This window comes from Lissotriton helveticus, chromosome 5_1 (assembly GCF_964261635.1).
Source record: "Lissotriton helveticus chromosome 5_1, aLisHel1.1, whole genome shotgun sequence".
NCBI classification, from domain to species: Eukaryota; Metazoa; Chordata; class Amphibia; order Caudata; family Salamandridae; genus Lissotriton; species Lissotriton helveticus.
In genome coordinates, this window is record NC_136065.1 from 1,016,047,824 (window position 1) to 1,016,072,922 (window position 25,099).

General features: G+C 43.1%; 1 protein-coding gene across 1 annotated transcript in view; it reads left to right on the plus strand.

Moving 5' to 3' along the window:
* The first annotated feature begins 359 nt into the window (after positions 1–359).
* MMP21 (matrix metallopeptidase 21) overlaps positions 360–25,099 on the plus strand; it is a 100,356-nt gene continuing 75,616 nt past the window's right edge. The window contains exons 1-2 of the mRNA XM_078641150.1: positions 360–515; positions 20,371–21,049. Of these exons, the coding sequence (XP_078497276.1) occupies positions 360–515; positions 20,371–21,049 (835 nt within the window). The remainder of the gene's footprint in view (positions 516–20,370; positions 21,050–25,099) is intronic.

Here is a 25,099-nt window from a genome sequence, read left to right on the forward strand (position 1 = left end):
CAGGCTATTCATTTTAAGTGTCGCTGCAAAGTTACTTTATGAAAAGCCATGATCTTGCTGCGGGGAGATAAAACCCTGTCAGTCTCAGCTGAACTATTTCCATTAAGAGGACACTAGTAAAAGGTTCAAAGGCACACAGCGCGACACCACAACACACTGGATGTTTGTTTGCTCGGGGTTGAAAGACTTCAGGCACACTTTCGTGTTTGTTTATTTGTTTACTCCGTGTCGGAAGCCCTTCGCGAAGAGCTCGTGAGGGAGGGGGTTCTGGAGGCCAGAGGCTGGTGCCGATATAAAGCCGCCCACCTTGCTCACCTTCAAGTGAACATTCAAAGGTTGGCCCGGCCTGACCTGACGCCATGACGCCTGCGCCTGCACTGGGCACGCTGCTGCTCCTGCTCGGGGCTCTTAGACCGGGACACCAAGAGAAGCTCTTCCACAGCCGGGACCACTCGGACCTGCAGCCCTCGCCACAGCACCAGGCGGAACTCGTCACGGACCTCCAGTCGGCCCAGGTAGGAAACAGCACTACATCCCCTCAGCTGGAAGCCCCAACGTCTCTCACTAGCGCCACAAGCGAGGAGAGGGCTGAGCAGAGGGCTGATATCAAATTAATTAAATGAAAGTCAGCGGCTGGCCATCAGTAGTACAGCAGGTGCAATGACAGTCACAGGGCCCAGAGGCGTGGCCCTGCACCCTAATTATAGCTGCTTTTACCACCCAAGAAAAGGGTAAGGGCATTTTCATTACTTGCATTAGGGCCATGGCAACCTTGCTACCCACTCCTCAGGTTGTAAATGCCAGCTGGAGGTATCTGGGAGTGGTTCATGTCCTGTCCATGAATGGGTGGTGGTCTGTGGGCCTCCATGCCTGCCTGCCTGCCTTCGGAAGGATTCGAAAAATGGAATCCTGCCTCATTAAAGGATATGAGACCGGATTCTCTGAATCCTATTGGACGCTCACTTTCCGCTGCAATGGATTTGCACATACATTGCAGCGCAAAACGTAGGGCGGGCCCCCAAAGCATTCAAGTTTAAAAATATTGACAGCTTTGCGAACTGACCAATGGTGCATCAGGCTTATTATTACTTTCAATGTCTTCAGGGCGAGTGCACGATGTGCTTTTACAGTGCATTTTGTGAACTTGCTATTACTCAGAGAAAATGAGACAGATGCTTAAATTGACCAGCGAATGCACATCTTGCCACCATGGATATTTTGCATTCGTGGGTTCCCCAGGAGGTATCAGTACAGCCCTCATTCATAGAGAGCAAGGCTACTGGAATCCTGTTGCAGGGGAGGGCCAAATTATTTAGCAACGTTGACTACATTAGGCGCCAATAAAAGCCAGATTGTGCAGCATATTGTTACATATTTTATAGCAGAATTACTTGATTTGTCACTTTTATTTCTGTTAATACTGTCTGAGCAAAGGTTTCACCTAATTTGCACCAGTTTAACACCCAGATACAGCAATAAGCAACAGCCAACTTTTGGGAACTGCTTTCCACTATGCAGAAACATGTAGTACCACCATTTTAGTTACTTCTGATCTGTTTGATCTACAAAAAATCTTTTCTTAAAATATGCAGATTATGCAGCAGATAATGAATTATATGGTACATGCTGCAGATCTATAAGTATGCAAAAAACACAGCAGCTGCAAAATCACATTATTTCTCTTGCCCTGATTGAGAAATATCTGTTTCTGGTGAATCTCCCCTTCCCCTGGGGCAGTCCTGAACAGTTGCAGAGTTGCTGCAGGCACAGCTGCAATACATGCTGGGCTCAGAAATGTTACTTAATGGTTTGGATATGGTATCCTGCAAACATCTGAAGACCTCTATCCTCATGCCCACGTGGCTCAAGGAATTCAATACAAAACAGCTCATGCTACACTGCTATGCGAGGAGGGCTGTAGCAACGAAGGAGCCTCCAAGCTCAGGGCCCTTCGCTCCTCCATCTTTTAGACTATGTTTGTAATTGCGGACCTACTGGTGCTGAAATTCCAGCTGCTCATTTGTAAATACGATTTAATCATTGTAAATGTGACATTATGGTATCCTGAATTGGGCTATGAGTATTATTGATTAGAAAAAAGCAAACAAATATACTTCACGCCATAGTCCAGATATATGTTTTCCCCACTTCAGTCTCAGAGGAGCTGCAATGGCGCGGCATACATTTTACTCTTTCTCTAGACTGTTTACATTGCCATTATGACTTCACCAACAGCAAAGGTTCTAGAAGTATCACAATAATAATTCTTATTCAGTGATATCAAGTAGGGATTCTAGCTGTTAGTTGATAGTGTAGAAGGCATCACCACAGGGCTGTGGAAGCTGTGGATGGGTCTTTGTGTCGACATGTGATTGACAGAGCAGTGAATCCTTTCTCTACCTATTCTTAGCAACTAAAAATAATATCTTAGACGAGAATAAAAAATATATTTGAGAACATTAAGTTTGTGAATTTTATGACAACAAAAACAGAAACGATTTTATGGGATTATCCTGCTTGTATGTGGATTTTAGAATCAGAATCCATTAGCGTGGTCACATAACAGGCTTAAAGTAAGCACATATATATATATATATATATATATATATATATACATATCTATATAAGCTTCCTCACACAGTCGTCCTTCTCAACTCAATGGTGGCACAGGTACATATCCGTCCACAGCCAAAAAGATGGTGTAAGAAAATTAATATTTATTGGGAAACACAAATTTTTCAGTGTAAAGTGTGAACAAAAATGATTCCAAAACTTTAAACTGCTGACGCGTATCGGCTCAACGCCTTCAACTGGGCCTCGCCTACTGTCATAGTGGACACCATTATATTCCATGATCCCTCTTCAATTTCATTTGCCCTTAAGCACTAGAGGGATCAACATCACATATGCAACTCATTCTGTCCTCAAATTTGGCTCACACTAACAATTCATTTTAGATAGTTTTCTGCATTCAAATGGTACCGTAGTATTGTACTAACATCGCAAAACAATTGTATCAAATTTTCACAGTTAATCCGTTTTTCAAAATACATTGTCTGCAATCAGTTCCCAATTTAAATTAGGTAACTTCCTACAGGTCGATTATGATACATGGTGCACATGTTACAAAATGATGTATATCTTTTGGCTCTGAGTCAACATGTTATTGCACAATCTTAGTAATAAGGATAAGTGTACTTTTCTCATAAGGAATTCTATTGGAAAGTGCTCATGCTTGCGTCTAATATATTGCTTAAAGTGGCAAGTGCGGCTGCTTAAGTCGTTAAATAGACCATCCCTGCCATACAATGGATATAGAGGATTCATGCTGGGTTACAGTGATCGGAGTCAGCTGCCATAGCTCTGGGTAGGAACTTCTACACTATCACATAGGAACTATTCCTGCTCAGATATTACAGGCGGGGACCACAAATATGTCTATGTATATGTGTGTATAAATATATATATATATATATATATATATATATATATATATATATATATTCACTGAAAAAAACCATAGGTTTCAGGCACGTTATAGTTAGAAATTAGCATTTAAAAACCTTAGAAATTCACTGAAAAAACCCAAAGGTTTCAGGGACATTATAGTTAGTTGGACATTTCACTCGTACAAAACCATAGCAATTCCCCCGTTTTAGTTAGTTTGGCTAACTATAACTCGTTCCCTTGCGATGCACTGCTGCTGCTGATGATGCCACATATTACATCATTCATGACATAGACATCTCAAATGACATCACTGATGACATCATCCAGTGAATGTGTGTTTCTATAAAGTTTAAATATGTATTATATATATGCCAAGGTGTATTGAAGAATGAGTGGGTGTATAAGTGTCTAGATAGAGGATTTAGTAGGTGCGTCACTGACTGTTTAAGAGAGTTATTACATGTGTCTTATTGAATGCATGGGTTAGTGACTAAACTATGTGAATGTCTGTATCAGTCTGTCTGCTGTTGTATAAGCTGCTCCATGGGTTGGTTAGTAGCTAGATGCGTGTCTATATGGGTTATTGATTGGTTGCCAGAGTATTTGTATGGGTGCCTGAGTGTGTGTGTGGGTGCGTGGGAGGTATGTGACCGTACATACATGTTTGAGTGATTGATTCACTGGCTGTATGGGTTCAATAGTGCATGTGGAAACAGCTGTATGGATGGGTCAGTCTGTGTATGGGTGTGTTACTGAGTGAATGGATGTCTCAGTGGTACATGTCCAAGTAACTACATATGTAAAAGGCAGTGTATGTGAGAGTTGGATTATATAAATGACGATATGTGAGAGTCAGTGATTGGGAGAGTGGCTGTATAGATGTGTGTGTACTTGTATCAGTGATTGTATAAGAGAGTAATTATGTGTTTTTATTCTGTTTGAATAAGTGATCTGTTCTGTGTATAACTCTATAGGTCAGTAAAGAGAAGTGTGATTGATTCTTTGCATGACTGACTAGGTGTGTGAGTAACTCTGGTTGAGTGCTGGTGTGTGAATGTCTGTGTAGGTGTATGAGTGTACATGATAGTGTTGTATTGATGAGTGACTGCATGTATGAGTGATTGTATGGGTGAATGAGTAGATGTGTGTAGTCTTAGGAACCAGTGAGTAGACATGTAGTAAGTGGTATTGGTGTGTCTATGGTTTCAAAAATGGTATTTTGCGTTTTGGAGTGGGTGTATCAATGGTTATATTAGGGTGTGAGGACGTGCATCAGATTATCACATGGATGAAGTCATCAGTAATGTCATTTGAGATGTCATCAGTGATGTGACTGACCATGTCATGAATGATGTAATATGTGACATCATCAGCAGTGCATTGCGGGCGCGCAAGTTATAGTTAGCCGAACTAACTAACTATAACGGGGGAATTTCTATGGTTTTGTACGAGTGAAATGTCCAACTAACTATAACGTCCCTGAAACCTATGGTTTATTCAGTGAATTTCAATATTTTTTTAAATGCTAATTTCTAACTATAACGTGCCTGAAACCTATGGTTTTTTCGGTGAACTTCAATGGTTTTTTAAATGCTAATTTCTAACTGTAACGTGCTTGAAACTTTTGTTTTTTTCAGTGAATTTCAATGGTTTTTTAAATGCTAATTTCTAACTATGCCTGCAAAGGTAGGACATGTGAAGAAAGAGGAAGAAAAGTGTAGAAAGAAGCAAGACAAATACTGAAAGAGTCAAAAGAAGTCCATAAAGACGAACAAAAGTGCAGGAAGAAGCAAGAGATGTGCAGAAAGAACCAACAGAGGAGCAGAAATTCCTCCTGTGTCCCCAACTTTTTACTGACCGGTACTGGTGGTAACTGACTCTGACTAACCAGTACCGGAGCTAGTGCTATGCTAAAAAACACTTAGAATACATTGAATACATACACTAGGGAACACTATGCGTTGGGGTACCCCTGTGATTAGCATAGCATCCTCTGTATTTGCCATGAGTTAGTGCCTGAGTACATGGGTACTGAGTGGCTGATTAAAGTACTGCAAGGAGAGTGCATGGTGAATGTATAAGTGCTTGGGTTTTGGCGAGTGATTGGTTAAGTACATGGTGCAGGCTGGGTGATTGGAGGAGTGCATGGGTTGTGACAAGGAGATGGCTGGACTGCATCAGTGGTGCTCAGGGGATTGTAGCAGTGAATGTGTTAGTGCCTGGGTCATTGCCTGAGTACATGGGTAGTGACTGGATGATTAGACAGTGCATGGTGATTTTATAACCGCTTGGGTTTTGGTGCAGTGATTGGATAAGTACATGATGCTGAATGGGTGATTTGAGGAGTGCATGGGTAGTGACAGAGGGATTTCTGGACTGCTTGGGTACAACCTGGGTAATTGGAGGAGTGAATCAGTACTGTGTAGGTGGTTAGAGGTCTGCATGGGTGATGCACAGGGGATTGTAGCAGTGCATGTGTTAGTGCCTGGGTCATTCCATGAGAACATGGGTACTGACTGGAAGATTAGAGTACTGCAAGGAGAGTGCATGGTGAATTTATAAGTGCTTGGGTTTTGATGGAGTGATTGGATAAGTATATGGTGCTGGCTGCATGTGAAAGAGTGCATGGGTACTGACAGGGTGATGGCTGGACTGCATGGGTAGTGCTCAGAGGATTATAGCAGTGCATGTGTTAGTACCTGGGTTATTGCATAAGTACATGGGTACTGATTGGATGATTAGAGTACTGCAAGGACAGTGCATGGTGAATTTATAAGTGCCTGGGTTTTGGCAGAGTGATTAGATAAGTACATGGTGCTCACTGGGTGATTGGAGGAGTGCATGGGTAGTGACAGGGCGATGGCTGGACTGCATGGGCACTGCTCAGGGTATTATAGCAGTGCATGAGTTAGTGCATGGGTCATTGCATGAGTACATGGGTAGTGACTGGATGATTAGAGTGCTGCAAGGACAGTGCATGGTGATTTTATAACTGCTTGGGTTTTGCCGGAGTGATTGGATAAGTACATAGTGCTGGCTGGGTGATTGGAGGAGTGCATGGGTAGTGACAGAGGGATTTCTGGAGTGCATGGGTACTACCTGGGTAATTGGAAGAGTGAATCAGTAGTGTGTAGGTGGTTAGAGGTCTACATGGGACGTGGTTAGGGGATTGTAGCAGTGCATGTGTTAGTGCCTGGGCCATTCCATGAGTACATGGGTACTGACTGGAAGATTAGAGTACTGCAAGGAGAGGGCATGGTGAATTTATAAGTGCCTGGGTTTTGGCAGAGTGATTAGATAAGTACATGGTGCTCACTGGGTGATTGGAGGAGTGCATGGGTAGTGACAGGGCGATGGCTGGACTGCATGGGCACTGCTCAGGGTATTATAGCAGTGCATGAGTTAGTGCATGGGTCATTGCATGAGTACATGGGTAGTGACTGGATGATTAGAGTGCTGCAAGGACAGTGCATGGTGATTTTATAACTGCTTGGGTTTTGCCGGAGTGATTGGATAAGTACATAGTGCTGGCTGGGTGATTGGAGGAGTGCATGGGTAGTGACAGAGGGATTTCTGGAGTGCATGGGTACTACCTGGGTAATTGGAAGAGTGAATCAGTAGTGTGTAGGTGGTTAGAGGTCTACATGGGACGTGGTTAGGGGATTGTAGCAGTGCATGTGTTAGTGCCTGGGCCATTCCATGAGTACATGGGTACTGACTGGAAGATTAGAGTACTGCAAGGAGAGGGCATGGTGAATTTATAAGTGCTTGGGTTTTGGTGGCGTGATTGGATAAGTACATGGTGCTGGCTGGGTGATTGAAGGAGTGCATGGGTACTGACAGGACGATGGCTGGACTGCATGGGTAGTGCTCAGGGTATTGTAGCAGTGCATGTGTTAGTGCCTGGGTCATTGCATGAGTGCATGGGTAATGACTGGATGATTAGAGTACTGCAAGGAGAGTGCATGGTGAATTTATAAGTGCTTGGGTTTTTGCTTGCTGCCCAAGAACTCACGCTCGCAGACAAAGAGGATCCCCTGCACATGTTTGGAACATGCATTAAAATCCCTTAGGGTGCGCATTACATGCGCAATTCAAAGCATAACCAATATTAACATAGATGGATCTCTGAAGTTGTTTCTGAAGGGTTCCAACCAACACAAATACGAGAACAGGTGGTTGACCTTGTGCTTACACTGGCCAAAAGACTGCTAGTTCAGACGTGGAAGGCAGTTGATCCCCCTACATGGGAGCTAAGGAATGGGGAGCTACACAGATGGGATTGATGTAGAAGGGTACGCAATTCAAATCAACAGAGACTAAACACCAACCGTTTTCAAGTAACTCGTTGAGATACAATAGTTTGAAACCTATCTAAAAAGAACAGTGATAACCCTCTTAGACCTAAAAACTCCAACAGGCAGACATGTAAAGGGAACTGTCCCTTGCTCCTAACTGATGAAGGTGTTGTGACAATACCACTGACCCAGAAATCGAACAAAGTGTGGCAGGGGGCAGGTGGAACATTAAACCTCAAAAGAGAGAATAGAACCAGAGGCAAAATGGGAAGACAGAGCAGGGTGACTGCCCACAAAAATGAATAATCTGGGTCAGTGGTATTGTCACAACACTCCCATCAGTTAGAAGCAAGGGACAGTTCCCTTTACATGTCTGCCTGTTGGAGTTTTTAGGTCTAAGAGGGTTATCACTGTTCTTTTTAGATTGGCTTCAAGCTATTGTATCTCAACGAGTTACTTGAAAACTGTTGGTTTTTAGTCTCTGTTGATTTGAATTGCGTACCCTTCTACATCAATCCCATCTGTGTAGCTCCCCATTCCTTAGCTCCCATGTAGGGGGATCAACTGCCTTCCACGTCTGAACTAGCAGTCTTTTGGCCAGTGTAAGCACAAGGTCAACCACCTGTTCTCGTATTTGTGTTGGTTGGAACCCTTCAGAAACAACTTCAGAGATCCATCTATGTTAATATTGGTTATGCTTTGAATTGTGCATGTAATGCGCTCCCTAAGGGATTTTAACGCATGTTACAAACACGTGCAGGGGATCCTCTTTGTCTGCGTGTGTGACATCTTGGGCAGCAAGCAAGCATAATGCAAAGAATTCTATTTAATCGGACAGGACCGAGGTATGTGTGGTGGATGATATTGTGTTGGATTCATTTCTTGATACCGTTTTGGTGTAAGCTTAAGCTTGACCCCATTCCTGCTCTGATATGTCAGTGTTTAAAACTAACTCCAAGTTGCAAAACTCTGGTTTGGTCACTGGTGTCAAATGTTGTATGGGCTTCACAATTTTGGGTGAAGTGGGGTTCTACAGCGCACCAGAATTCACAGATCATACACTGGGGGAATGCAGGACAAAGTTTATGCTTCTCTGTGCTATCTCCATGTCAATTAGGCAGCTCTACCTTTTCCCTCTTTTTAAGAAATATGTTAAAGTTTGTATATTTATATAGCGCAGCATTATCATCCCTGAGGGTATCCAGGCACTGTCTCTGGGCAAGGAGACATGAAATGATTTGCCCAGAATCACAGAATGCTGCACTGACAGCGAAACTCGAACCTGGATCCCCAGATCCAGAAACGGCAGCCCTGGCGGCTGCGCCACATCCTCTCCTCTATATCTAGTGGGCTCTTGACACAGCTAATTACCAAAGCCCAGGCACAGTACCTGGTACCCAGACACGTACTCTGTGGGCATGGCCAGCAGCTGTTGCCAATGGACTCCGGACATAAGATGTGGTCTGCATCCATGCTCTACGACAGTACTCATCATTCCTAATGAGCAAATTCCTCCATTAAATCCGCACCTTCCTCATCGTATGGGGCTCTACTTTCTCACCAGCTATCTCTCTGACTTGCAAAGTTCTGTTACACTCCCCTTAATCACACCTACGCCTCTATGACTTATTCGTACTCGAACTAGTGTCCCACTACTCTGAACAAATCATCTCTAGTACCATCTCTGTTGTATGCCGAAATTTGTTAAAAATGCTTTTGTTTACTATCTCTGCTTTGTTTTGCAAATGTTTTACACATACTCTTTTTTTTTTTTGTAAAACGCTCTGATACCCTAATCTGGGTCTTCTTCGCGCTATAGAAAACTCTAGTAAAAAAAAAAGTACTCCTGCTTACAGTACAAACTATGCACTGGGCACATGGCACAACCCGTTGAGGCTGCTCTAAATTTGGGGGGGTGGGGCAATGTGGGGAGTGGGATGTTGGGGAAAATAATAAAGAAAACACTTGACTGCCCCTGCGGCCATTGCCCCAGTGCTCCTCTCCTGACGCTGGTCATGCTGCACAGGCTCCCAGCTGGCAATCACGGCCCTGCTCTCATGTTGGGAATTCTATTTACCAGCATGAGAGCAGCGCCGTACTTCGCCTGAGCAGGCTGATTTTATGCTCGCTAAGGCACAGGGAGTCTATGGCTTTTCTCCGTCTGGCTGTTCAACGCAGCTGGATTGGAGGAACATAAGTGTGCATGTCTGTTTGGCCGGCCTAAGATGGCGGGCCAAACTGACATATGCACTTACAAGTGCCCAACACTCCTCTCTACTGTGATGTGCCGCTCGTCAGGATGGCCCGCCTCCCGCCCTAACCTTGGATAGCAGTAAGAAAAATAAAATGATTACAAAATGGTTTTATTATCATTTTATTTTTCAGTGAGGCGACACTCCTTCGCTATAACGGAGAAGCCACCCCTGGGCATAACTAATGATCCTCTCTATTACACCCATTACTAAGATATGCAACTTCTTGTACATGAAAATTAACAAAATATCAGAGACTGAGACACCAGTTCTTCCACAACGCCCTGCTTCCCACGTATTTTTAAGGCCCAGCCATGATTTTTATGCTCCACCCAGATTCAGAATTCTGGAGCTGGACCTGTGTGCCCTGCCTCTTGGAAAGCATTTCTAAGTATTTTTCTTTAGCCACGCCCATTTAAAGACCCCACCCACACCTTTGGCATTCTTCTTAAAGCACTGAGTTGAATCCCTTACGTTTCCACGTATCCTTTAAATTGTTCAGTACTTCACTAGCCCACATGGCTTCATACAACTTCTAAAACTGCCTCTATGAAGGGTCTTAGAATTGCTCTTTTTAGCTGCACTTTATCTTAGAACCACGTAATTATTTCTTTCGTTCAATACCTTTCAGCAGGAAGCCTGAAATGTTTTTCTTTTATGAATCAAAATCTCCCACTTTTAAATATTTAAATGTGAGGAGGTTATTGTTTGGTGTAGATTTGTATTTCCTTTTTTACTTTTTTCACCAATGCCTTCTACGTATTATTATATTTTTATAGGTTACTTCGAATGATTGCTGATTTGAGCAAACTGTGGTTTATTCACTGGTGAAGATATTTTTTTTTAAAACAGTGGCGCCCAAGGGAGGATTTAGCAGCAACATTTTTCAAATTTTTCAATTTTTTAAAATTGATTAAATTGGCATATCATTGAAACAAAGTATTGTGAGCGATCTAATAAAATATTGAAATACTTCAGTGTCTTTCACTGTACACAACTGTACACTCCACTGTATTCAACTGTGCTGGGGACCCTGACAATGCTTAGACCACCACATCGGGCAACCATGACCTTCATTTTGTAATCTAGGATTGCTTGTGGCTCAGTCCGTGGCTCCAGGGCGCATGCGCCCCATTCCATGGCATTCTTCTTAACAACCACTGTATCCTGGAAATTGGAATTCATTTGTTTACATTATCAGTCATGTGATGGCTTTGTAGAAAGCCTGGCAGAAGAAACATGTTGTCTTGAAAATACTGATTGAGTGAGATGATCCGATCTACATTGAATTATATTGCAACAAAAACCAGAACACAGAATTGTGTATATTATTTTTGTGCTATCAAGAGGTACACGAGGTATAACTGCCCTCCTAATCCGAAATGTGTGTAAAGAACAGGAGCACAACCCATCAACCGCGTTGGGATTGGGGTAAGAATATGTGTTTAAACAAACAGTATCCCAACAGGTATCATTCATTTAGACAATTACAAAGATATGCAAAAACATTATCATTGACAGACAAAAGAGACTCAGTATATCCGTTTATATATGCCGGTGGTATCAAAAAATGAACAAACAATTTAGCAAAGATAGTATTATCAGCACTGGAAGTTAAAATTACACAACCCAAGTTGTACTTGGTGCAAACATGGTGCAAGTGATGTGCACGACAGCGACGCAAGTGACAAACATGCTCGCATTGGAGTTCTGGTTTGCTGTGTTTCTGCCTGCTGTTTGGAGCCCCAGAATTGAAAGCCGTGAGGGAGAGAGACCTGCTGTTGGTCAGGAGGACGGGACTGCGAGGCCCACCAGGCTGTGCATGAGTGATCTAGCACACCTGCCGCCTCTTCCGAGTCTCCGCCCCTAATCCAGGCCCGGTATAAGATCAGGAAGCACTACGCGTTAGCGGGACGCGTGTGCGGGACGCCGGACAAAGCCCGGACAAAGGGCGGACAGTCTAAGACAGTCCAAGACTGGCCACGACTGGACTGGGCAGGGACTCTAACATCTGCTGTGCCGTGAGTTACTTGCCTCCCAGGAAAGTTGTTATTAACTGTTTAAGTGCCTAAATCCTATAATCTTGCCCACGGTAATATTTTTACATCTTGCCATCTTGTATTAGGCTTGAGAGGCCCCTTATGTCGAAACAGAAGACCCCCGTCACTCCTGCCAACACCATGGACAATTATTTAGTCCAAGTGGTGACTAAAATTAACAATGTGCGGAGGTCTTCCTTGGGGCTTAATGACTCTCCTCCATGTGCTCAACTGGAAAACCCTGGCCCAACCCAACTGGACCCTGATGAAATAAATTTCATAGATCTACATGCGGACGAGACGAATGATTGCTTAGTGCTAAATGTTTCTACGACATCAAATGTTGTACAATCAGACTCAAATGTTGACCTATTAATTGGGGATGAGTTAAACATGTCTTGTAATGAATCAGGGATAGATAAGCAGAGTATTTCCCCCCAAGCGCCTGTACCTGCACCAAGAGTAACAAGAGGGTCCACAAAAGTTCCCCCTAAAAGAGAAGGTCTCCGGTCTAGTAGGAACAAAACAACTAATCTCCCTAGAAACAAACACAAGAGTGTCTCAGAAGAAATAAGGGAGGAAGGGATTGGCAATACAGGATGGGATGACATGTTACAAAGTAAGTTTCTGGGCATGTTAGAAGCTAAGATATCCCGGCTAATTAAACCCCTTATATCTAAATTAGATCATCTAACCGACAAAGTTAATAAACTAGAGACCCTTCTAAAAACAACAAATGATAGTGTGGGTGAGATACCGAACCTGGTTATAAGTAAAATTGATGAAAAACAGGTGACGGAAAAGGCAATAGGGGGAAACATTTTAGAGGGAATAGAAAATATTCCAGCACTTATCCACCCAATTGGTACTAGATCTAGTAATGACCTAAGCAACCATATAGTCCCAGATCCTTCGATAATTCAGGAGAATAGTACATCCCCTGACTTTAATTCTGAAACGAGTCCCATGGAGCTAATTGTAGAAGCTTCACCATTGATATTAGTACTCGCCAACGTCCCTCCACTGAAAATAGGCCAGAGTGAGTCGCCAGATTCCCTACTAAATAAAGCCTCGCAGTGGCTGAGTAATAACATGCACATATCTCCTTGGGGAAAAGAAAAGCTACTAGAAGATCTTCAATCAGCGAGACGGGTAAAGTGGATAGGGACTAAACCGAAGAAATTTGCAGGTGACTGTGTGGTATTAAATCTTAAGGGCCCTGAGGTACTACCGGATATTCTGAATAACATTTTTCCCCCACAACGTAGAACGGCAGAAATAATTCCACTTATGTTGGATTTTTTCTACACCAGAAGAGGACTCGTAGCTAAGCCAAGCATTTTGAGAACTAAGTGGGCAGTAGTGGGAAATAGAAGGGCAAGGGGTGGCCCTACCTGCGATTGGGGACTACACTTGGCAAATCGTTACTCGGCTCTATCCGATCTAAACGAGTGCGACTGACTTGGAAGTCGTGAATCTGACTCTCTCAAAAAGAAGTTAATCCAAACTAATGGAAGGGCAGGAAAAAAGACATGCGTACAACTGTGCAATTGGGAGTTAAGCCCTAGGGAACCCCAAATCTCTGTCCAAGGAGTGTTAGAGGCAGATTTAGAGGGTTTAAACAGACCCAGAGAGGTAAAAGAAAGTAAAACAATACTGACGGATGGAGAAGTAATAACTACAGATCGCGAAGTATTCGCAAATAATATTGAGAAGTGCCAGGTGTTGCCATATCAAGTGACTACATTATTGTCTTTTGTTTCATGGAACATAGCAGGGATAGCAAATAAAATATCCATACCAGAGTGGGGGGACTTCATTGATCAATTTGATATAATCATGTTCCAAGAAACCTGGTCAGTGACTCCAACCTTTCGACTGGGGTATCTAAACTTCCATATGTCAGCAATTAGAAACCGCTTGGGACGTCCCTCAGGAGGCTTGCTAATTTGGGTTCGCCAGTCACTGAATTGTTCCATAAAACAAAGACCCGTACCATCTAATGATATCATAGCTCTCGATATCAGTTGGGAAAACGGCCATGAACTTGTCTTGTATAATGCCTATGCCAGGGGAGTTGGCAGTGGCAAATCCTCAGAGGTCGTAACAATCTTGGAGGAGAATATTGAAGCGACAATAGCAAAATCTCATGTAATAGTAGGCGGAGATTTTAATGCCACCTTTGAACCTTTGGGCGAAGAGGACAGGATTTTATCTGAAGAGGAGGATGTTAAGTGGGGTATACCCCAACTAGAGGTGCCTGTTATTAAAAAATGGAGCACAGTGGCAATCCAGCTAAAGAGCCTCTGTCTAGCAAAGGGTTTAAGAGCAGTAAACGGGCGTTCGCCCTCTGACCTAGAAGGGAACAACACGTTTGATAACGGACGAGCAGGTAGTAGAATTGACTATTTACTACTGGATGTAAGGGCCTGGATTAAAATGGTAGACATGGTCGTGGAAAAGAGATTGGAAAGTGACCATAACCCTCTATGCCTGACCCTTCATCCCTACAATGAGAGTATAGAATCTACTAATAAAATCGAAATGGTCACGCAAGATGTTGTGTGTTCAAATAACCAACGACATCTGAAATGGAGAATGTTATTAGAAGATGTAGTTAACCTTGAGACTCTCAAAAAAATTAGTAGCTGATGAAGTAAACAATATCAAGTCCCATTGTGGAAAGCCCAACTTCCAAGATCATATGATGGAGGCTCATAAAAACCTCTTTTGTAACATCCAAAGCTTTTTTGTTAAAACAGTAAATTCTAATAAAACTAAAAAAGAACAATCTAAGCATGGATGGTATGATAAGAGTTGCAGGTTGGCACGATTCAACCTAAGTATAGAATTGAGAACAGGCAATGCCATAGCAGTTAGGAGGGCCAGGGATATTTATAGGCAGACTCAGAAACAGGCTAGGAAACGTTGGGATGAAGAATGCTGGCAGGACCTGAAGGAGGCTTGTGCTGCCAAGGACTCTAAGCGATTTTGGTCCCTGGTAAAATGGGAAAGGGGCGGGATAGCTGCTCAGCCACAAAACCACGTAGCTAAACATAAATGGACTGAGTTTTTCCAACCACAGTATGCTCGAAATCCAGCCTACATCTCCATTGAACCCCCACCACCTGTCTATTTCAAACACCAAATATTTAATGAAATGGATGTTAGTAAAGCATTGGATTGTATAGCGGGGGGAAAAGCCCCTGGTATGGATGGAATTCCGGCTGATATATTTTTATCGGACCGGAAATCCTGGTGTACCTATTTTGAAATGCTGGCCAATGCTGTGGCGATGGGAGGGGAGGTACCTGCATCTTGGAAAGGAGCAGAAATTATCCCCATATTTAAAAAAGGGGATAAAACCCTAGCTAAAAATTATAGACCCATTAGTTTAATCGACACAGCCCAAAAACTAATGGGGCGCCTAGTCCAAAACAAACTGCAGCAATGGATTGAAGAAAAGGACATACTGTCACCCTATCAGGCTGGGTTTCGCCCCCTGACTAGTAGTGTTGACCAAGTACTATACTTCATAACAATCTATTGGTGAAATGTCACACTAAAAAAGGGGTCATTGTATGCCGTTTTTGTGGATCTAAAAGCAGCGTTTGACCTGGTCCCTAGAGAAAAATTATGGCAGACCCTGGCTGACATAGGACTAAGCCAGGAACTCCTTACCCTCCTAGTTCGCCTTCATGAAAATAATTTTGCTAAAATTAGATGCGGCAAGCAGGGAGAAGCAACAGACCCGTTTCCAGTAGAACGAGGGGTGAGACAAGGATGTGTCTTAGCTCCAACACTATTTTCAATTTATATAAATGGCATAGTTGACCACCTAAAGGGATTCTCAAGTGATGCCCCAATCATAGCAGGCTCCCGTGTCCCCGTCGTTATGTTTGCGGACGACACGCTTTTGCTTTCACGTACACCGAGCGGTCTTCAAAAAGTGGTAGATGCCTTTGGAGAATTTTGTGACAATAAGGGCCTTGAATTGAATACCACGAAAACTAAATTTATGTGCCTAAATCAACACTCCACTTTTAAAGGTGTAATAAAATATAAAGGTATTCCCTTAGAGAAAGTGGACGCTTTTTCTTACTTAGGCATCATCTTACAGGGAAACATGAAGTGGAAGTCGCACATAAATACGACAGTTTTGAAGTTTAACCAGCTCGCAGGCGCAGTTGCTCTAAAACATCGAGCCTCGTTAACCAAGCCGGTAAATTGTGCACTTGAAATTTATAATATGAAAGTATTGGGCGCCTGTCTATATGGTTCTGAATTATGGGGGTTCTCAAATTTGGGAGAGCTGGGACGAGCAGAAAACAGATTCTTGCGAGGGCTTGTAATGGTCCCCCAAAGCACACCCACAATTCCATTGAAATTGGACCTTGGCAGGAAAAACATTGAGGATATTGCCAGGCTACGGCCACTCTTATATTGGAGACGACTGATGGTGACTCCAGAGCTGAATCATTATGCTTCAGCTCTGGCAGATGTTGTTGAGTTTGATCGTTTTCATTGCATTGAATGGCTAAAAGAATTACGGGGACTTCTTGCAAAGCTAAAACTGGATTATTTATGGGGCTGTAATGATGTGGCTTGCTTTCCTACAAAAGCAAAATTGAAAGAACTATATTGGGAAATGGTGTATACAACAATGTTCTGTAGTGGATCCCAATCAAAATTGTCATCTTGTTTTTTGGACATAAAAATGTATCCATCATGTGAATTATATTGGGATATAATTGAACGACCATATGACAGGAAGCTGTATTTCCAGTTCCGCATAGGCACACTACCTGTGAATGCGTTCAAGAAACACTGGTCCCCATTGTGGGATGAACACTGTCATTTTTGAAAGAATCAAGTAGAGCACATTTCCCATGTGTTATTCTGTTGCCCATTGTATACCAGCCCTAGTCGCGAATGGTTAAAAACAGTGTGCTTAAACATCGGTACCCGTAGCCAATCGATAGCTCGTAGAATATTAGAAACCGATTGTTCAGCCCCATTTGTAGTTGCCGTAGCAAAATTTCTTGCTTGGGAGTGGGTAATCCGCACCCGTACTCTATGTCAAACGTAGTAAATTGAATCTGGCTGCTACCATTTATCTTTTTTGTTATATGAATTCCCAAGAACTTTTATGAACTATGAAAATGTAATTGTACTTTTATATGTATAGCATTCGACTGTCATTGTTTAATATGTGTTTTAGGAAATATTTTTAGATATAGTATTTATTGTATTAGGGTTAGGAGGATGCTTTTATGACAAATGTCGAATAAAGCTTTGAAATTTGAAATTTGACAAACATGCTCAGCGTGAACGGCGCAAGAGATACAAGTGTACAATATTTACAGTGATACAGTGTGACTAGATCCTAAATAGGAACACATTATTTTTGATATTCGAAGGTGGTCACGTTGTAGGTAGCGCCTTTTGAATGGGCTGGGGAGTCGATGACGTTTCGATCCAATCAAGTTTGGATCATCCTCAGGACAGGGTTGTAGAATGGAACAGTGCTGTCAAATGTAAAGGGGTGTTGCGGGGTGTCGACTCAATCAGAAGATGGAATCCGGTTGTGACCTGTAGGGCGTCTGTAGTCCCGTGTAAAAGTAGAATCACAGACCAGGAATCGGCGGTCAGGGGCAATGCCGAGAGTTGCGATAACCAGGGGTTAAGTCTCTAGTATCTTCAAGGGTACTTCCGGGTCAGTCGGGAAGCCTCGGGACGTAGTGGACTTGAGTCGACACCCCGCAACACCCCTTTACATTTGACAGCAACGTCGTCGACTCCCCAGCCCATTCAAAAGGCGCTACCTACAACGTGACCACCTTCGAATATCAAAAATAATGTGTTCCTATTTAGGGTCTAGTCACACTGTATCACTGTAAATATTGTACACTTGTATCTCTTGCGCCGTTCACGCTGAGCATGTTTGTCACTTGCGTCGCTGTCGTGCACATCACTTGCACCATGTTTGCACCAAGTACAACTTGGGTTGTGTAATTTTAACTTCCAGTGCTGATACTATCTTTGCTAAATTGTTTGTTCATTTTTTTATACCACCGGCATATGTAAACGGATATACTGAGTCTTTTTTGTCTGTCAATGATAATGTTTTTGCATATCTTTGTAATTGTCTAAATGAATGACTCATAATCCGAAAGGCAGCTGGGCAATGGCATTACCATTCAACCATTCATTTATTCTTGAAGTTTTGCTCAATCCCATTCTACTTCCATTTTTTTGTAAAATAAATCTTTGCACATACCAAGTGGTACCCCAACTAGAATCACAAACTTTATCCTGGGAATGGAGCTCATTTTGCCTCAAAATCAGACCCATATTTTACATATGAACGAAGAAGAACTGTATTTAATCTACTTTTTTAAAGGAAGATAGCAAAAAACTGTTTTAAACCAGTTGGCTCCAAATTGTCCCCTTTTGATACCACCATTGGTTCTGTGCACTAGCATTCAAGCCACAAAAACGTTGCAAATAGACGTTCACTTGTTATTTTGAATCAATGTAAGGTTTCTATAATGTGGACCTGGGGGCATATTTATGTGGGATTGCGTCGCGCTTGCATCACGCAATGTGGTGCATGAGCGACACAGGCCCAAAATGGGATTTATGAAGCCACGCAAGGTTATGTTGCGTGGCCCTGAGTGGCTTCATAAATCCAGAATAACTCAACACAGATCCCTTCAGTGCGTCTCACAGCCCTGGGAAGGCAATCCATGGGCGTTGTGTGGGTCTTCCAATACAACTCTCATACAACGCATTCTCAGATTTACCAAAAGTGGTAGACCTGAGAATGCACCAAAATGCTAAAACTTCCCAGGTGAAGCGTAATGTGGAGAAGTATCTTTATTTTTTCTCATTACTTCCTCTTCCTATGTATGCTGCTTTCTGCAGCACACATAGGAAGAAAAATATGCCTCTCAGGATTGTTTTTGTGCAGGAAGGTGTGCCTTCCTGCACAAAAACAATACTCCGTACCACGCAGGCACCCTTGCACCATGGTGCTATAGTGCCTTCTTTGGCACTAGGTAGCCAAAATGGCACCAGTGCAGGGACAAAGGTAAGAATGTGCTGCATTCTTTTACATACGGTGAATTTCTGCCCTTTTCCTGTTAGGCAGCGCAGCAAGGTGACTTGCTACGCTGCGAGACTTTGCCATAAATATGACCCCTGGTGTATTAAGTGGCATTCCACGCCATGAGCGCTCTGCCAAAGAGCATGACTTGTGTCCAACTCTGGGCAACAATGAAGTCAAGGAAGAGAACGATTACGCTTGTGTTGACAATGTTCAGGAAGCAGATACTTATTTAAATTATTGTTAAAACAACCAAGCTCTAAGTCCACCACTATGCAGATGAGAGATGCTAAGTCTGAGGAACGTTTGTGAACCATATTGTCCTTTTTTTTGCCTAAGGGATTTTTGGACTTGGCCCTTTTTGCAGGGTCATCCCAGAATTTTTTGCCTTCTTCCTGATTTTTTCTGACCCGTTGTTGGTGGGTTTAGGACTCTGGGCACTGTATCACTGCTGATCAGTGCTAAAGTGCATGTGCTCTCTATGACGAACTTGGTAAGATTGGACTACACCTGTTTGGCATATTTAATTTACCTATCAGTCCCTTGTACAGTGGTATCCCATATACCCAGGGCAGTAAATTAAATGCTACTGGTGAGTTTGCAGCACTGCTTGCGCCACCCACCAAAAGTAGCCTTTCAAACCTGTCTCAGGCTCTGCCACTGCAGGGCCTGCACATGCAGTTTACTGTCGCTGTGACATGGCACATAAAGTGGTTGCCATGTTTGTAACTACCCTTTTACTACATATCAGTCACCTCTAAGTGTTGCGCAAACGCTTTACACATTGCCTCTGGATAAGCCTGACTGCTCTGCCAAGCTACCAAGAGGGTGAGCAGAGGTTATCTTAGTTGTATCACTCCCTTGCCCTGACTCGAGTGGTGGGTTCTGTCGGGCGTAGGTGCATACCCTTCCCAACCAGAAACCGCAGTGGCATTGTCTGAGAAGCAAATCAACTCAATGTTTTAGTGTAGCCCATTGAGGTCGACTCTAATGACAAATTCGATTGATTTACTGAAAGGTAGATGCCTTTGAAAGACGCATAGGCCTGAGACACTGACAGATGACTGACAGCCTTGCTGCTGTGCTAGCCTGACAGAAAGTCACCAAATGCACCTATTGGCAAAGCATGGTTGCCTCTACAGTGCTACAATTCTGCTGTTTTTAATTGTATAAAATATACATGAGGCACAACCTGTCATAACTCCTTTTTTGTTTATATTCAGCAATTCCTATCAAAATATGGATGGACAGAGCCTGTGAAATGGGAGGGCGCATCATCGAAGAATGCTGCAGAATTGCCCCGCTATGGAGATGCAGGCCTGATGCAGGAGGGCGCATCCATTTCAAGATACGGCCAGGAATTCCCACTTGAACCGACACAGGCCCCAGCTTTTGTAGAGGCGCTTAAAAAGTTTCAAACACTGAATGGCTTACCAATCACAGGAAAACTTGATGATTCCACTATTGCGGCCATGAACAAACCACGTTGCGGTGTCCCTGACAACCAGTTAGACAAGGAATCCGCCACTCTCAAAAATAACCCCAACAATGTGACTGAGCAGGCGAGTGGCACTTCACTGAATACAACAACCAAGCAAAATCCAGAAAATGGAACTTCTACCTCGAAAATACGAAAAAAGCGCTTCTTACAAATGTTAGCCGCACCAGTCAGGTATAAAGACCAGGATAACCAAGGAAGCACAGGAAGAGGAGCATTTTCTAAACAGCTTCTAAAATGGAGACTGATCGGTGAAGGGTACAGCAGCCAGCTATCCATCGATGAGCAGAGGTATGTCTTCAAGACGGCTTTCAGGATGTGGAGCGAGGTCATGCCGCTGGATTTTGAAGAGGATCTCACATCTCCCATGTCACTGATAGATGTGAAGTTGGGCTTTGGAAAAGGTAAGTTGAAAAGATAGTCACAGGTTTTTCTAGAATCTGGGCAACAGAAAAATGTGGTGTCATCCTGTTATCACCTCCACCAGTGTTGTCGGAAGGATGCCAGGGAACAAGCAGCTAACTAGTAATATTACCCCCTATGGCACTATTTTTGAGGAACTGAAATACTGCAATGAATTGAATATGGCTGTATATAGTTAACATGTAACTCTTTCTCCATCTATTAATGTGTGGATTATTGAAATACTCTGCTTCCAGTAGTATTTCCATTTGCCAAGACTGATGGCAGATGTGGGCCATTGTGGAGAAATATAACCTCATATCAGGAGGCGGAGACAAGAACCTCCCATTGACATAATATAAATAAATACATTTTCCTGCAGAGCACAAATTCCCACTTTTTTGCAGATAATAGGAGTAAGGTAAAGTAACATATAGTGAATTGTCCAACATCACAAAATGTAATGATGTGTGGAGGCTGGGATTTAAATCTAGACTCTTTCAGCTCCAAGGGCTATAACTTTCCATTAGACAAAGCGGTTTATCAAATAATCTTACTCAGGAATCTTAAGTACCAACCAATAGTCTTCATCATTTACTGTACCTATTGAGAACTGAACTTTGCCTGAATGATAGCTACAAATCATTTCATTGTAAGTTTTTCTCTTTTGCATTCAACTTGATAACATTTTCAAAACTTCTTCAAATGTTCGCACCAAATGTTCATCTCAAATGCATTTCTTCTAATGTTTATCTGTTGGTAAGTATTACTGCTTCCTTGAAAGGTGAACAACATGTTTTGGGCAAAGCAAAGAAATGTGATAGCGCTGAAGGAATTAGTTTTAGTCAACTCATATGGATTTTTTTTCACACCTAGAGTTTGCTTTATTTGTTCTTTAATAATGATAGTGCTTTTATCATTCTAGTGAATAATGCTACCTGCAGCTTATTTTCAATAGCATTCTTAGCAGGCAATTTCTTATAAGTCCAAGTAACTGACTTTATTCAAACAAGTGTCAGTCAGGAAGAATATAACAAAAAATCACTTGTTAGAATCTTTCAAAAAATGCAAAGCATTCTAGTGTTTGTTTGTTTTTAAAGAATATTGGCATCAGCATGAATCATTGCCCCCCATCCCCCCCGCTTCCCCCCCCCCTCCTTAGCACACACACTTGTAAACATAGCCTACCAGGCTGGGGTGAAATGCAGAGTTTATTTATATGTCATCTTTGTTACTCCTCTTCCCAGGTTTCACCGTCACAGTGCTTATTTACAAGGTGGTCTCACATCTTTGAAAGTAGCTTTCTTGCTGCTAATCGGAGCCCGATAGAGTCAATTTTAGCCAGGCGGCATATCTGCCTTGATAGTGTACAGACTTTGCACTATTTGTCCAAGTTCTGAAGCCAGCCAAAGCCAAGATTACACTGGGAGGATGAATAGTACTGTGATGAAGAAAAGTAGTGCTTAGAGTCATGGCAATTACTGGTAAGTAATCAGGTTATTGCCTAATAGCTCTCTTTTTCATCTAAGGCCTTGTTCATGAGATGCGGTCAAGAAATATCAGACTACGACGGGCTCAACTGCAGTCCCTACCAGACCTTACTATGCTTACCAACAAGACAGTGCGAAATACAGTTCACCTTCTCGCAGTTCTAAGGGCCAGAGTTTCAATCTCGGAGGAGAGAGCTTCTTCCGAAGAACAGAAATCTGCAGTAGGTATCCAGACTCCCCTCGGTTACTGACAGACAGACAACCGACCCTAGAAGGGGCCTCCGACCCCAGCACTGGTTGGCAGCTTTCCTCTCGTGGATTACCCTTAGATACCGTCTGGCAGGGGAGAGCTAGGCCAGAGCCTCACACGTATGACTGCAGACGCCTTTGCCCTAAACTTGAAACCGCAAGCGTAACAAAGTGGCCTTCTGTCTGTCTGAACGAGGGCAGAACGTTCAAGACAGTTAGACAATCCTGAAAAGAGACACACTAGGAAATGAGAAGGTGAGGTAAAATCCCGATGCTTGTGAAAGGATGGCAGCATCTTTGACCTTGAAAACAGAATTTGTTCTATAAATCAAAGGGTTGACCCAGACCATCAAGAAAATGTCCTTACAAAACAGGAAGTGTAACTCTACCAGTCTTCTAGCAAAAGTAATGACTACCAAAACGTTTGCTGTACTAAATAGAACTTCTAATTTCAAACCAGGGAAGAATCATGAGCAAGGACTGCCTGGGAATACAAAAACCACAGAGCAGCTGGCCTACCCCCACCTTTCTGTTTGAGAAGCCTCCTCGGGTAGGCCTTATTATCTGAATAGCTACTCAATTCGGACTCTTAGTCGCCTGGAATAATCCCAGAAAACCCCACCTCGAAAGCATTGCGGGACAGAGCAAGCCAAGAGAGAGATTGGATCCACCTAACTTGAGGAGCACCGCCCGTGAAAGGCATTTCAACACTTACCATAAGAGTTTAAATTGCGAGAGCGCTGGTGCTGCTTCAGAATCAAAGAGAATTTTCTGGTTAATCCATGTCACTGGATAACTTCACTCTCCACCTACTACAGCGGCAGTTTCAACCTGCTCTCAGCCACCGCTATCTCTTAAAACACACCTTTTAACCACTTTCTCCCCTTCCTTCTGACCGCTCCATTTTTACAAACTACTTAGATCCGCATTTTCAACTATTCTTGTAAATCCCGAAAAATTCAAACATTTGACAAGCAGAAAGCAAGAAAACTACAGTGGTTTCCTGAGAAATTGGCCCAGTCCTCTAAAAGAGTGGAACATGGTTAATTTGTTAGGCAATTTGTGGTAATCTGGTGCCCTCTCTCGACAATTTGTGGTGACGTTGGAAATCGAGTCCGCTCCAGTGGCTTTAATGCGGAACTGGCCGTGGTTGCTGGGCCGCTAGGTATAATACTGGAGTGGAGTAGGGGAGTCAGGGTCAAGATTTCATGAGCAACAGAAAGTTTCCTTTATGGGAAGTTGGGCCACTTCATACATAAAGGGCGGGATGAGGCAGAAGGGCATGGACCATGGAACAATTACCCTTCTGTATTTTCTTATAGAGAAATCACAATTTCTGGAGAACCAAACAACATTCTCTGGATACTCCATGTCCCTGAATAACTTCCCCCTCCATCTACACCTCCATGGCCACCGTGACAACCCTCTTTCCTTTATTCCCTTTTCTTCTTCCTCCTCCCTCCTTCCGACCAGCCCATACCCACAAACGACTTAGATCCACATTTTCAGGTGTTCTTGCACGTGTAAATCTCAGAAAATGCAAACATTTGGCAAGCAGAAAACAAGTAAACCAGAACGGTTATCTGAGATTTTGATATTGCCCTCTCAAAGGGTGCGACGAGGTTATGCAAGGCCTTTTGTTCTGATCTAGTGCCCTCTTGTGGCCATTTGTGGTGACGCGGTAAAGCCGCTAGCCAGTGACTTTAGTACAGAACTGGGCCTGGATGTTGGGGAGCTGAGGGCGTTATACAACTGGAGTAGGGTAGTCGAGGTCACGAGTTCATTAGCAACAGCAAGTTCCCGCTCTGAGAAGTTGCGTCACCTCATACATAAGGACTGGAATAAAAAAGAGGAACGTGGACCCCGACCATGGGACAATCCTTGCTGTGGGGTTAAAAGTCCCTGGCGCAGTCTCCTCATTTTCTTATTTTGACTGACTCGGTACATTTTGTGCTGGACATTCATACCACGAGTCCCACGTCAGGCGCTCTACGTGCGTGTGTCTGCTGCTCACCAACGTAGCATTAGGCTCTGTTGGCCAATGTGAGTTTACAAAGAGTAGAACTGTTGCTAACTCAGGTGACCACGAATGCCATGATGTGACTAGTGCGTGGGACACAGGCCTTTTACCTGTACCCCAGTAGGAAGAGTGTTTACCAGTTTTCTCTGTGTAGTGTGGCATCTTGGAACCCCATGATTCCCCCTAATTGTAGTTGGTGTGGGCAGGAGTATTGTTTGGCTACATAATAGATGGGGTAACCATAAGTTGTGACCCTGCATCTTTGTAAGCCCGAGGTTTGTAGGGTACCTACA